The sequence below is a fragment of the Eurytemora carolleeae genome, unplaced genomic scaffold (genome assembly GCF_000591075.1).
Source record: "Eurytemora carolleeae unplaced genomic scaffold, Eaff_2.0 scaffold1434, whole genome shotgun sequence".
NCBI classification, from domain to species: domain Eukaryota; kingdom Metazoa; phylum Arthropoda; class Copepoda; order Calanoida; family Temoridae; genus Eurytemora; species Eurytemora carolleeae.
Genome location: NW_019397323.1, coordinates 91063 through 104992, shown reverse-complemented (window position 1 = coordinate 104992; position 13930 = coordinate 91063). Strand labels below are relative to the sequence as shown.

Below are 13930 nucleotides of genomic sequence, written 5' to 3'. Positions count from 1 at the left end.
TTTTTTTCAAATTGGGGGCAATTGGGCTAATGTGCTAGTGGAATTTGAAAAAAAAAATTTAACTGTGGGCATTTTTTTTTTTAACTGGGGGCATTTTTTTTCAAAATTGGGGGCAAAAAATTATTTTGGGATCGAGAAAATCAGCTTTTTTGGGAATTATATTGACCCCTGGATTTTCCTAAAACAAATGAGATTACCAAAAAAAATTTGCTATATTACATTCAAGATCTTGCTATTCACCTTTTTTTTAATAATAAATTAAATTATATACATATATATGTAGCAAATATCGTAGCAATCCCAATATTTGTTAACCTGAGCATAGCTGTTATATCTATCCTCGCAATCTTATAAATATGTACATTAAACCCATTCAATATACGTAGATATATATAACTCCGTCAAACCCATATTATGATTCCTTAACTACGTTATATATATAACAGCGCAGAAACTCCATACTGATTACTGCAAAAGAGTAATTGTGTCTTTTTTTTAAGCAAATGAACAAATGAGTTGGAGATCGTGCTAGTTATTTTGGGATTGATCGCCCATTGATTTGGCGTTGATCGATTGAGTGCTTGTGTTCTTGGATAGACATTGATTGCTGATTGCGCACATTGGATTGACGTTGATCCATTGAGTGCTTGTGTCCAGGTTTAGTCTTGATAGCTAAGTGAAACTGAGTTCCATCTGGATAGATACTGGTTATTATATAACTAATTCTAATTCAAAAGTTTGTGTTTCAGGCATTAATTTAAAGTGTTGCAGATTTGCATTCTCATTTTCAACCTCGAGAAATTTAATTTCTGAAACAGGGAAAGTAAATCGTCATAACTTTAGACTAAACTGCTTTCTTTAAACAAACTGATATTTAGAAATTATTTGTTAAACTCTTCCTATCATGAAATATACCAGAGCATGCATGCAACATGTTATGTAACTGGTGTAATCTTTAACAGTATGCAAATATCTTTATATCAGTCTTAACGTTTTGTAAGTACACTTCATGTTCCAAAAAGCTTTGGAAGATAAGCTTCTTAACTCTATAATTTGATAATAGAATTCGTCCGATCATATCTCAGGAACCCCTGGACCAATCTACCTCCAATTTTGATTGGGGAACTTAGTTTAGATTTTTTATTCTAAATTGAGTGGGTCCACCTGAATAGCGAAAATTTGGTTTCCTAATAGAATCGTAGAAGTGCGGGTAAACGGCGGGAGTAACTTTTAGTAACCTTGCCAGCGCTGGGTTCCCAAGCTATTTATATATATAAAGCTGTCATCTCTGTTTGTCTGTTTGTCATGAACCCTTAGACCGATTTGCCTCAAATTTGATTGGGAAACTCAGGAAACCCACAGGAATGTCCTCAACTTGGTTTTGAGATTCTTAGTTGAGTGGGTCGACATTAATAGCGGAACGTCGTACGTATAAGTGAGGGGAAACGGCGGGAGTAACTTTTAGTTTCCTGAGAATGGATTGAATACATCAGATCAAAACAAAATAAATGTTTGTTATTTTTGTAAAGTATTCCCCATACAATAACTGTTCTTATCAATTATCTTAATAGTTTTATTTTTCTCAACAATGTTTAAAGGGACAGACCGGCTATGTAAGGTAGTTGAACTGAGTATGCAGTATTGTGGAAAGCTTCTTTAGGATGCATTTGAGACATGAAAACTTTTTAAAGATCTGTAAATCCTGAGTTTTAGCGCAAATTCGACGTTCAAAACTCCTACTTTAGGGGTGGATACGTTTCCAGAATCTTTTTTTTTATTATTAAATAACGACGACAAAAAAAGTAAGCAAAACTTTACAGTAAACTAATTAGTTGTTTAGAAACAGGTTGAGAAAATAAAAATTAATCTTATCATCGAAAATAAGTAATCTTGTTCAATTATTAGTTTCTATTTTCTCATTATTCTAGTTTCTCATTATTCACAAAGATTTTCTGCAGATTTTCTGGAATTATTATTGAAAAGATGACATTCGAAGAAATTACGAATAAATTCAAAGAAAAAAAGAAATTCAATATAATGAGGAAAACGAAAAAATTGATTCTAGCATTGATTTATTGACAAAGGAACTGAGTCTTTGGAACAAAATCAAATATTTACACCTCAATATCTTTAGAACCGGATGTTGTAAACCTTTGATATTTCAAACTCAGATTATTTGATCTAACAGAATTCATAACTTGAAATATCTAAGGTCTGTAACATTTGGTTTTAAAGATATAGTGATTAGAAAATTAGAGTTTGTGGCAAAAACTCAATTCCTTTCTTTTTAAAAAAATGTTCCCAACCATCTAATTAGATTACTGTATGATTTTTACTTTATTTTTCGTCGTCGTTATTTAGTAATTTAAAAAAAACCGATTCTGAAAACGCATTTACCCCCAAAAAAGGAGTTTTGAACGTCGAATTTGTGCTCAAACTCAGGATTTACAGATCTTTAAAAAGTTTTATATGTCTCAAATGAATCCTTAAGAAGCTTTTCACAACACTGCATACTCAGTTCAACTACCTTACGTAGGCGGTCTATCCCTTTTAGGACGACACCAAAGTGCAAAGATTTCAATTTAAACAACCTTAGTAAACATCATTTCTAATAATTGAAAAATAAAAAACTCTTCAGGAGATATTATGCTGGAAGAATCAAAAAGGTTTTTAAATATCAGTTTTTACAAGAAGCTAATTCGATTTAAAACAATCAGACTCCATGACCCAATTCAGTGTTGTCACATAAAGCAAAAAATTGGACAACATTTTTTAAATGTAAAGTTTGCATGGTAATTAGACATTTATTTTCTTGACTTTATTTAGAAATAAAATATTTTAAAGCTTGAAACAACGAAAACTTTTGCAATAAAGTCAAAATGAGAAAATTAGTTGACAAGAAGTCTAACTATAATTTATAAACCTGCAATGTTTCAAAATATGGTCTAAATTAAACAAACCAAAATATTTTATTGCTCTCTGAAATATTTGGACTGTTCTGTAGGCCAAAATTGGTTGCAAAAGATTGTAAATTGCTTTAACCTAGAATACAGAGATTCTAATTTATAAAAATATATCCCCTCCTCTTCTTTACTGCTTGTTTTCCATTTTATTCACGTTTGTTTCTTTCCACGTTATAAGATGCATCAATAACAATGTTTGTTATTTATTTAACAAGTATAAAAAATATAAAGATAAAACTATTTATGAACATCATCAAATTTGTACGGAATGAATGGTTAAGGTTTCATATTAAATAAAACAAAATGAAACATAAAACTTCAAGTTTTGCTCTCCACTTGGTTTTCCTTGTTTAATTTTCTTTGTTAAACTATATTATACCCTTGCTAAGCTTCATTCCTCAATCCTATCCTATTATTTTCTCTGTTAAACTATATTGTACCCTTGCTAATCTTCATTCCTCAATCCTATCCTATTATTTTATCTGTTAAACTATATTGTACCCTTGCTAAGCTTCTTTCCTCAATCCTATCCTATTATTTTTACTAAACACAATACTAAACACTAAATAGTATCCTTTCTATAGTACCCTTTCTAATATTCTTCTTAATTTATCGATTACATTACTTTCTTATTGAGAAAGATTTAATAAAAAATTTATGCAACAAGTAACACTGGATACAATTGCCATCTTTACAAGGATGGTCACGTGAAATATCGCTTACCTTTAACCCTATCACAGTGAGGGGGGAGGGCTGTCCCCCCCTTGTGTTTTTTTTATAACGTAAAAACTATACCAGAAATGCTCAAAAGAATTGAGTTTTTGCCACAACCTCAAGTTTTCTAATTTCTATATCTCTGCAACCAGTGGGTTTGATATTTCAAACTTAGATTATTTGATCTAACAGAATTAATATTATCTAAGGTCTATGACATTGGGTTGCCAAGGTATAGGTATAAGAATATTTGAGTTTGTAGCAAAAACTCAGTTCCTTTCTTCACTTATTCAACTTTAAAGTTGATAACAAAGGAACTGAGTTTTTGCCACAAACTCTGGTTTTGTAACCACCTCATCTTTGCAAACCGATGTCGTAGATCTTTAATATTTCAAACTCTGAATTATGAAAGATCAAATAGCCTAAGTTTGAAATATCTAAGGTTTATACCATCAGGTTGCAGAGATATATGAGATTAGAAAATTTTAGTTTGTAACAAAACTCAGTTCCTTTTGCAAAAAAAATTTAATTTTTCTTTATCCAAATTAGAAAAAAATACAATAATCGGGATAAGGTTAAGAAAAATAAGTGATAAGACTCTAAACACTAAATAATCATAATCTTATTGTATCAGACACACTCCATAATCACTAAAAAACATAAAGGTTTAATGTAAAATTACTAAAATTAAACTTTCTTATAAATACTAAAAGTTGAGCTTTACAATTTGCTCTTTAGTTTCCCTTTTTTAATTCGTGTGTTAACCCATACTTAAATTCTTACCTCGACCCAATCCTAATACAATGTTTTACATTCTTTTAAAACTAATTTCGGACAAATTTTCTTTTAACCATTCTAAAATCAAACGTTTTTATGTTGGTTTTAGGTAATTTCCCGAAGTCATTTTCTCATGGGCGACTTCCCAAATGGCAACTTCCTAAACGTTAGGTTAGGCCCTCTGAGGCACCGCAGGCTGCAATGGGGCGCCGAGCGCTGCGTCTAGGGTCCGAGCACAGTGGCTGGGGGCCTAGCTCTCTGGCTAGGACGAACTTGGGAGGTTACTGCTTGGGAAAATGTATATTTGGGAAGTGGCTACTTGGGAAATTCCTTTGGGAAAGTATGTTGTTTGTGCTGCCTCTTATATTCTTTTATGTCAATCCTGTCCTAAGTTATCTACTAATTCTAATATAAAATTAATTTTTAATTAAACTTATAATAGAAATTTGATAGAGTTGGACGCTTGTAATAAATTCAATACATTTTCACTAACTATGTTTTTAGGGATATTATTCGAATACGTTTATCGAGATTGTATTTTTCTTTTCTTTTTCATTTACATATTGGAAATAAATGCATAATAAGGGATGTCAACTTTAAAAACATTTTTATTTTTAAACTTTACAAGCATGTAAAACAAGAAAAGTGTCTGTTTAAAGTACATTTATTATAGCTAAAATATAATGAGGACTTTTAAATTGATTTTTACACATACATTTCATTTAAAAGTTACTGTCCAAAGGAACTACAGTTAAGTATGTAATATAGTTGAACATACCTAGATGAATTACGTTGTACATTGTCTGTAAATCTAACTGCGCTAATCCTTAACTATGCAAAAATTGAAATGCGACTAAACTAGCTATGTATTGCGATTAGTTTATCTACGATGATGCATATCTGCGCAAATCTTGTAAATACGTATTAACTTAACTTGTAACATAGATTTCTAATTATACACATTAGTTGGTTTGGCATTGATTGCTGAAGAGCTTGTGTCTGTTTTGACGTTGAAAGCTGACAAGATCTAGTCCATTGGTTTGGCATTGATCGCTTGAGAGCTTGTTTCCCTGTTGACTTTGATAGCTGACAATATTGTGCTCATTGATTAGGCATTGATTGTTTATGAGCTTGTTTCCCCTTGTTGACATTGATAGCTGACAATATTGTGCCCATTTGTTTGGCATTGATTGTTTATGAGCTTGTGTCCCTGTTGACATTGATAGCTGACAATATTGTGCCCATTTGTTTGGCATTGATTGTTTACATTGATAGCTGACAATATTGTGCCCATTTGTTTGGCATTGATTGTTTATGAGCTTGTGTCCCTGTTAACATTGATAGCTGACGATATTGTGCTCATCGGTTTGGCATTGGTTGTTTATGAGCTTGTTTCCCTGATGACATTATTAGCTGACAATATTGTACCCATTGGTTTGGCATTGATCGCGTGAGAGCTTGTTTCCCTGTTGACATTGATAGCTGACAATATTGTGCCCATTTGTTTGGCATTGATTGTTTATGAGCTTGTGTCCCTGTTAACATTGATAGCTGACAATATTGTGCCCATTGGTTTGGCATTAATTGTTTATGAGCTTGTTTCCCTGTTAACATTGATAGCTGACAATATTGTGCCCATTGGTTTGGCATTGATTGTTTATGAGCTTGTGTTCCTGTTAACATTCATAGCTGACAATATTGTGCCCATTGGTTTGGCATTAATTGCTTATGAGCTTGTTTCCCTGATGACATTGTTAGCTGACAACATTGTGCCCATTGGTTTGGCATTGATCGCTTGAGAGCTTGTTTCCCTGCTGACTGATAGCTGACAATATTGTGCTCATTGGTTTGGCATTGATTGTTTATGAGCTTGTTTCCCTGTTGACATTGATAGCTGACAATATTGTGCCTGGATTGATACAGGTCTGGACACGGCATTTACTACAAGTATGTTATCTTGTTACTGCACATAAATACATTTTACATACTTTAATATTCAATATGATACTATAACAACAAAAATGATAAATATTGGCCGAATTTTATGAATTCGGGCTAAGTTACGTCATTAAACTGCCGTTTAAAATTTGAACCACCTATTCAAAGGAAAATGATTCAAAGGAATTGAGTTTCAGCAACAAACTTACATAATTCTAGCCCCCATATATGTGCAACCTAATGGTGTAAACCTTTGATATTTCAAACTTTTTGATCTACCAGAATTAATTGCTTGAAATATCAAAGGTCTAGGAAAACGGGTTGCTAAGAAAAACTCAATTCCTTTGATCCAGCAATATGCAGTTCAAATTCTTTTTTAATTCGGTCCAACTAACTTTTTAAAAATTACAATTAATTTGTTTAAAAAGTTTGGAAAATAAATGCTCTTGAATGCTAACCAGGACATCCAAATTAGCAGAGGTTTGGTACCATTCTAAACAAATTAATAGAGAGATCACAGTTTTTTTTTTTCATTTAATTCAATAATTCTAAAATCTGCTATATAACTTTACCTTCAATTGTTTAATTGTATTTGTAGAATGATGAATCTTATAGCAACCATTATACACACTGCTATTTTATATCTTATATTTGAAGACTTTAATGGGGTTAATTGACTGAAAAAAAAACATTATTAGTTTGGATACAGGGATGACCAACTTACATCAAAACCAGAAATACTGCTAGGGATTTTAAAATTTTGAAGCATTATTTTCCTGATAATGTGTCTTTCTGGGATACATCAGTTTTAAAAGCTAAAAATACTGAATCCTCAATTACAATTATAACTAAGCTAGGCTTTTCGGGCGCTTTTAGCTCATCTTCTATTCCATTTGTAAACATTTTTTCTTTGTATACAGTAGAAAGCAGTTGAGGTGTCAACACCTCCTCTCTCTAAGGGAAAGCATGCAAAATGCTTGCAGAATATATTCAGGACTAGAACAAGAATGGGTTCACACCCTTTGCTAATGGTAGATGTCAAAGTCTGCTACAGTCAACAAGAATGGGTTCAAACCCTTTGCTAATGGTAGATGTCAAAGTCTACTACAGTCAACGAGTATGGGTTCACACCCTCTGCTAATGGTAGATGCCAAAGTCTACTACAGTCAACGAGAATATATTTCTACTTTTGCTGAATCAATATGTATTTATAAGTTCAATGAATGTATTCCTGAAAATGTTTTGATTATTTAAGTGCTGACTGATTATCTACTTGTAAATGCACAATGAATGTATATTTTGTCGAGTTCAATATTTATAGTTTGTTTTAACAAAAACGATCAAACAAAATTATCAAACATTATATTTTTAATTGGCTCATAATAAATTTTCTTTTGTGTTTTATTTTCAGCTGAACCATCAGACATTATTATTTTGTATTTTGTGTTTGAAAATAAATACTATAACTATAACATTGTAAATTAAACAAAAAAAATTGCGGTTTTTATAAAAAAAATTGTGACGAATTTTTGAAAATTCGATTATCCATAAACCTTCCCTGGGGTCATGTGATGGCCCACACAAAATTGGGGCCTGATCGGTTTAGCCGTTTTGACGTTTAGGAACCCCTCTGTTCTTTCTTGTGAGGGACCCCTCTGTTCTTTCTTGTGATTTTATGTAAGAATTATACCTCGTAAAAACATGTATTGGCATTGAATGAATCATAAAATGTTATTCTATATTATTGCACTCTTAGTTAAACTACCCTACCAAGCCATCACTTACATTAATGCTGACATTAACTACTTTTATCTTTTATAACAACTTTAGTATTAGTAACTTTATCTTTGACATGAAATTAGTTAATAAGAATCATAAAGATTAATTTATTTGTTTTTACAATGTTCTTTTATTACTGCAGCTTTTTCTATTATGTTTATTATTATTGTTTATTCTTTGTAATTCTTGATTATTTAAACCCTAGTAAATCAACAATGTTTAAAGCTAAAACTAATTCAAATTACCTGCTTATTCTTTGATTGCTGCAGTACTCTTCAGGCTCCCCAATTAATGACAAGCATTTTACTCAATATTGTTCATTTTCTGATATAAAGTGTGCAGGGTGTATGTAAAATGCAAAAAGTGCATTGACAAAAGTGCAAACCTACCATTTTCTGCAATACATTGTGTTTGACTTACACCACCAATGGCAAAGCAATATCTAGAAAAAATTAGAATTTTAATGTGTCCAATTTTTGTTAACCCTATCCCCGCTGGGGTACTTGAAAACCAGGATACGCTTGGGGGAATAGTGAAAGTAAATGCCTTTCCATGGTTAAATGAAAATGTAATTCATTTAAGTAATCACTGTATTACCCGTAAAGCAAAAAATTATACTATTTTGTAACCTTACAGGCTGATGGTGTAAATCATTCCATATTGAATCTCGAAGAATGCTTTGTTTGAAATTTCAAAGATCGTAATATTGCAAAGATATTATAACAGTTCGCTAAGGAATTATGTCTTGGCCACAAACTTAAATTTTCTTTTTAAAGCTTTGATATTTCAAACTAAGATTATTCTTTTATTGGGTTGCGAAATTAAACATATGTTGCAACTAAAAACTCAGAGTTTAAGTATGATAAAAGTAATAAGTTTCTGTAAAGTTATACCTGCTATTTGTTTCAGAATCCCCTTCCTTTATGTACATACAACTATCCCGACAATTGTACTGGCTTGTGTCAGGACCCATCTCACTGTTCAGTAGAGTACATAATTTGAACCGTCATGTAGGGAGTATCATTAATAATTCACAAAGGTACCATCATTTAACAGATATTTTTTTTCGTTTTACGCTATTAACAATGATAATAACAAAAATAGCAATAATAACAACTATAATAATAATAATGTGAAAATGTCTCCAAAAAAATCTTTTAAAATGGTACTTTAGAACCGAAAATTGAAAAAGGGCTCTGCTACCCCTATTTTACTGTCTTATTCAAATATTTGCAGGAAAAAAATCGCAAATTTTATTCAAATAGACTGCGACGATCATATAGTTTTGATTAGCCAAACTGACGACATTTGTTTTAGCTTATACATTAAACATTATTGGTAAATGTAAAAAAATCTTTTATAGCTAGATATATAAATGTTTCATTTGAGCTGATCTAATACATTCTCAACCACTATAGTTTCAGTAGAAGTAAATAATTCCATTTACTGTATAGAGCCGATTGAAGGATTCATAACTCTGATTGGATAATGGGACAGATAGAAAGATAGATGTTACCGCCATACTATTTCTATTGGTTCAGAATAGACAACAAACACATGACTGAACCCTGATTGGATCAGGCGCTAATGTACTCGGCATACAGGAGCGCAATATCTTTATAAGTTATCTTATTTCCAAGTTTTTTTTCAGAAAAATCCTATTTTTCTCATAAACATTTTTCTAATTAATTAGTGCCTTTAAAATCTACGTTTTTACTCAACAGTGACAAAATAAAAATTATGTCAAATTTAGAGACTTCTATATAGCCAGAACTATGCCAAAAATTATCAAATTATTGAGATATCTGAGGAAAACTAATGAATAAGCTAAAACAAATGTCGTCAGTTTGGCTAATCAAAACTATATGATCGTCGCAGTCTATTTGAATAAAATTTGCGATTTTTTTCCCTGCAAATATCTGAACTGTACAGTAAAATAGAGGTAGCAGAGCCCTTTTCAATTTTCGGTTCTAAAGTACCCTTTTTAAAGGACTTTTAATTAAGTTTTCACATTTTACTCCAGCCCCCTAGGAGCAACTCCAAAATCCTGGGAGCACTCTAAAACTTGGTTAGCAATTCCAAAACCCTGAGAGATGCCACTTCTCCCAATTTAAACCCCACAAAAAACAGTTTGATTACACTTCTTAATGAAAGGGGGAAAGAGGATTGTATGATTTGGATTTCATGAACGTGAACCAAATCAAACTATATTTATCAATTATTATTATGATATTAGAATCTCAGTAAAAAAATTTCCTAAAAATATGTTCCAGATTATACTCATTAAAAAATGTCATTTTATAACTTGCAATAAATGACAAAACAGTTTACTGTATTTAAGTTTATGAATTTAATATATTTTAAGTTTTCCAGTTTAAATAGATTCTATTTTTAGATCTATTTCTTGCTTTGTTAAACTAAGTATGTATTTACAGCTGAAAACTAGATTTTAAACAGCTTTTTGCAATTATTAAACCTGTGCACACCTTTCTTCTGCAAACTTAAACAATTCATTTAATACAGGGTGTCACACGAAAATAAATTTCCAAAAGTAGTCTGCCTTTTTGTGCTTTAAACATTACCAGAGATATTAAGACTTTCGTTCAGATTACAATTTACATAAAACCAAGATTATCGAAATCTGAACAAAGTTCTTCATGTCTCTGATAATATCGAAATCTGAACAAAGTTGTTCATGTCTCCGCTAATATTGAAATCTGAACAAAGTTCTTTATGTCTACGCTAATATTGAAATCTGAACAAAGTTCTTTATGTCTCAGATAATATTGAAATCTGAACAAAATTCTTCATGTCTCCAGTAATATTGAAATCTGAACAAAGTTCTTTATGTCTCCAGTAATATTGAAATCTGAACAAAGTTCTTCATGTCTGCGCTAATATTGAAATCTGAACAAAGTTCTTTATGTCTCCAGTAATATTGAAATCTGAACAAAATTCTTCATGTCTCCAGTAATATTGAAATCTGAACAAAGTTCTTCATGTCTCCGCTAATATTGAAATCTGAACAAAGTTCTTTATGTCTCCAGTAATATTGAAATCTGAACAAAGTTCTTCATGTCTGCGCTAATATTGAAATCTGAACAAAGTTCTTTATGTCTCCAGTAATATTGAAATCTGAACAAAATTCTTCATGTCTCCAGTAATATTGAAATCTGAACAAAGTTCTTCATGTCTCCGCTAATATTGAAATCTGAACAAAGTTCTTCATGTCTCCGCTAATATTGAAATCTGAACAAAGTTCTTTATGTCTCCGCTAATATTGAAATCTGAACAAAGTTCTTCATGTCTCCGCTAATATTGAAATCTGAACAAAGTTCTTTATGTCTCCGCTAATATTGAAATCTGAACTAAGTTCTTTATGTCTCCGCTAATATTGAAATCTGAACAAAGTTCTTCATGTCTTTGCTAATATTGAAATCTGAACAAAGTTCTTCATGTCTCCGCTAATATTGAAATCTGAACTAAGTTCTTTATGTCTCCGCTAATATTGAAATCTGAACAAAGTTCTTCATGTCTCCGCTAATATTGAAATCTGAACAAAGTTCTTCATGTCTCCGCTAATATTGAAATCTGAACTAAGTTCTTTATGTCTCCGCTAATATTGAAATCTGAACAAAGTTCTTCATGTCTCCGGGAATATTGAAATCTGAACAAAGTTCTTTATGTCTCCAGTAATATTGAAATCTGAACAAAGTTCTTTATGTCTCCGGCAAGCAGAAAACATTTTGTAAATGCCAGAACAGAATTTTTTATCAGTAGCTAACTATCCTTTTGAAATTATATATTTACAAACCAATGCCACAATATTTTCTAATATCAATGAAAACCTTCAACTCGTCTTGCAGTTATATCCTTTTCCGTGGGACACCCTGTACTTTAAATGTTAACTTTTTTCGCTTTGAATGTAAAGGGGAATTCAATTCAAATTATCATCAACGATCACAACGGATTTGTATCTTTAAAATTTATCATAGCTCTACATGATATTAAGGTTTTAAGCATAAGAAGTATCTCTTTGCAAACATAGTAAAAAACAAGGGGGCAGAGATTGCTTTTATTAAAAATAATTCTGTACATACTGCATTGTCGATGTTAAAAATTAACAAACTCAACTTAGAACTGTTGAAACAAGCCAAAATCCCTGTGGTTTTCTTACAATTCAAAATTCAAAATTTCAGGCAAGACGGTCAAGCTTGGACATTCAAACAGAGATTACTACTTTATATTCATAGAAAATATCCTAAACCTGAAAATGTAGGTGTCACCACCGTTGAGTTTTTTAGGACAGCATTCAGCATTCGCTAAACCTGGAGTTAAAAAATATTTTAAATGACAATGTCAATTATGAATCATGATAAAATTTTTAATCGAAAATGTGTAATTATGTTAAAGGTGAACAAAAAAATAATATAAAGACTTTCATCAAATTAGGATATCAGATTCCCCCTATGTAGAATCATGCACCCTTAATACATTCTCAACCACTATAGTTTCAGTAGAAGTAAATAATTCCATTTACTGTATAGAGCCGATTGAAGGATTCATAACTCTGATTGGATAATTTGACCCCAGAATCCAATCTCCATGAACTCTGTATTCTGTAGTTTTATAGTTTGTCTAGCTCTAGCTCTAGTTCTACACATTAAATACTTCAAGAGAGTGTAAATGCTGTCCCCCGCAGTTTTATTGTGTATAAAAAGTGCATTAAAATAGAGAAAATACTCTTTTCTGTTTATATAGAACATAATTGTCGAAGCAACTGAACCGATTGGGTCCAAACCTGCACGGGCCGATTATTTTAACTTAATTACCTTTGTATTTATACTATCTATTCTGCAAGTTAGCAAAGACTATTTACTTTTTTTAGTTAAGTTTTTGAACTTGACGCAGTTTAAAGATTAGACACGGCTCAAACATGGTTGGTTCAACATGGAATTTTAATCAATGTTATGAGATTTGCGGTTCAAAACGCGGCGGTTCAAATTCATTAAATTCGGCCTTTGGATTTAAATTTTCTTTTAACATTGATATCGAACAGTTTACATATTTTAATTCAGACGTTTTAGTGAACACAGCTATTGTTTTATATTGAGAGATAAAGTTCAAAATTATTTAATTAAGTGAAATCATAAAATTTTGTGATTTGGAATTGAGTTGTATTAATTTACTCAGAATCTTCAATCTCATTAAATGATTTTATTTTATATTTACTAAATTTACGAATTTTTGGAATTGTGATATTGTGATATGTATAATATATGAAGAGTAAAGTAGATAATACCTTTAAAAAGAATAAGTATAAAGAAGATAATACAATTAAGAAGATTAAGTATAAAGAAGATAATAACAATGACAATAGGAAGAAAAAAGAAGATAATACCAATGAGAAGATGAAGAATAAAGAAGATACCACCCATGAGAAAATAAAGAATAAAGAAGATAATACCTATGAGAAAAGAAGAATAAAGAAGATAATACCAATGAGATTATGATTAATAAAGAAAAATAAAGAGGATAGTACCTATGAGAAGATAAAGTATAAGGAAGATAAAGAGGATAGAACCTATGAGAAGATGAAGAATAAAGAAGATAAAGAGGACAGTACCTATGAGAAGATGAAGTATAAAGAAGATCATGTCTGGCCTCTTCCCTGAGTCAGAGTGAAGCTTTAATCTTGTCTTTAACTTAAAGCACAAGTGTTCACTGTTCATTGTTACAATTACAATTATAAACAGAGG

General features: G+C 31.2%; 1 protein-coding gene and 1 long non-coding RNA gene across 2 annotated transcripts; both read right to left on the bottom strand.

The window, feature by feature from the left end:
* Positions 1–6183: 6183 nt before the first annotated feature.
* LOC111713506 (uncharacterized) lies at positions 6184–7465 on the bottom strand. Its single transcript, XR_002767705.1, has 3 exons — positions 6965–7465; positions 6851–6885; positions 6184–6395 (listed from the first exon to the last, which is right to left on the bottom strand). It is a non-coding gene; the product is annotated as an uncharacterized LOC111713506 (long non-coding RNA).
* Positions 7466–8560: 1095 nt separating this feature from the next.
* On the bottom strand, positions 8561–13930 carry LOC111713505 (uncharacterized; the record flags this gene model as incomplete). Its single annotated transcript, XM_023488372.1, is given in 4 exon segments — positions 8561–8613; positions 9065–9148; positions 12439–12499; positions 13798–13930. Coding segments are annotated over 4 exon segments (304 nt in total), but the record flags the coding sequence as incomplete, so codon positions are not given.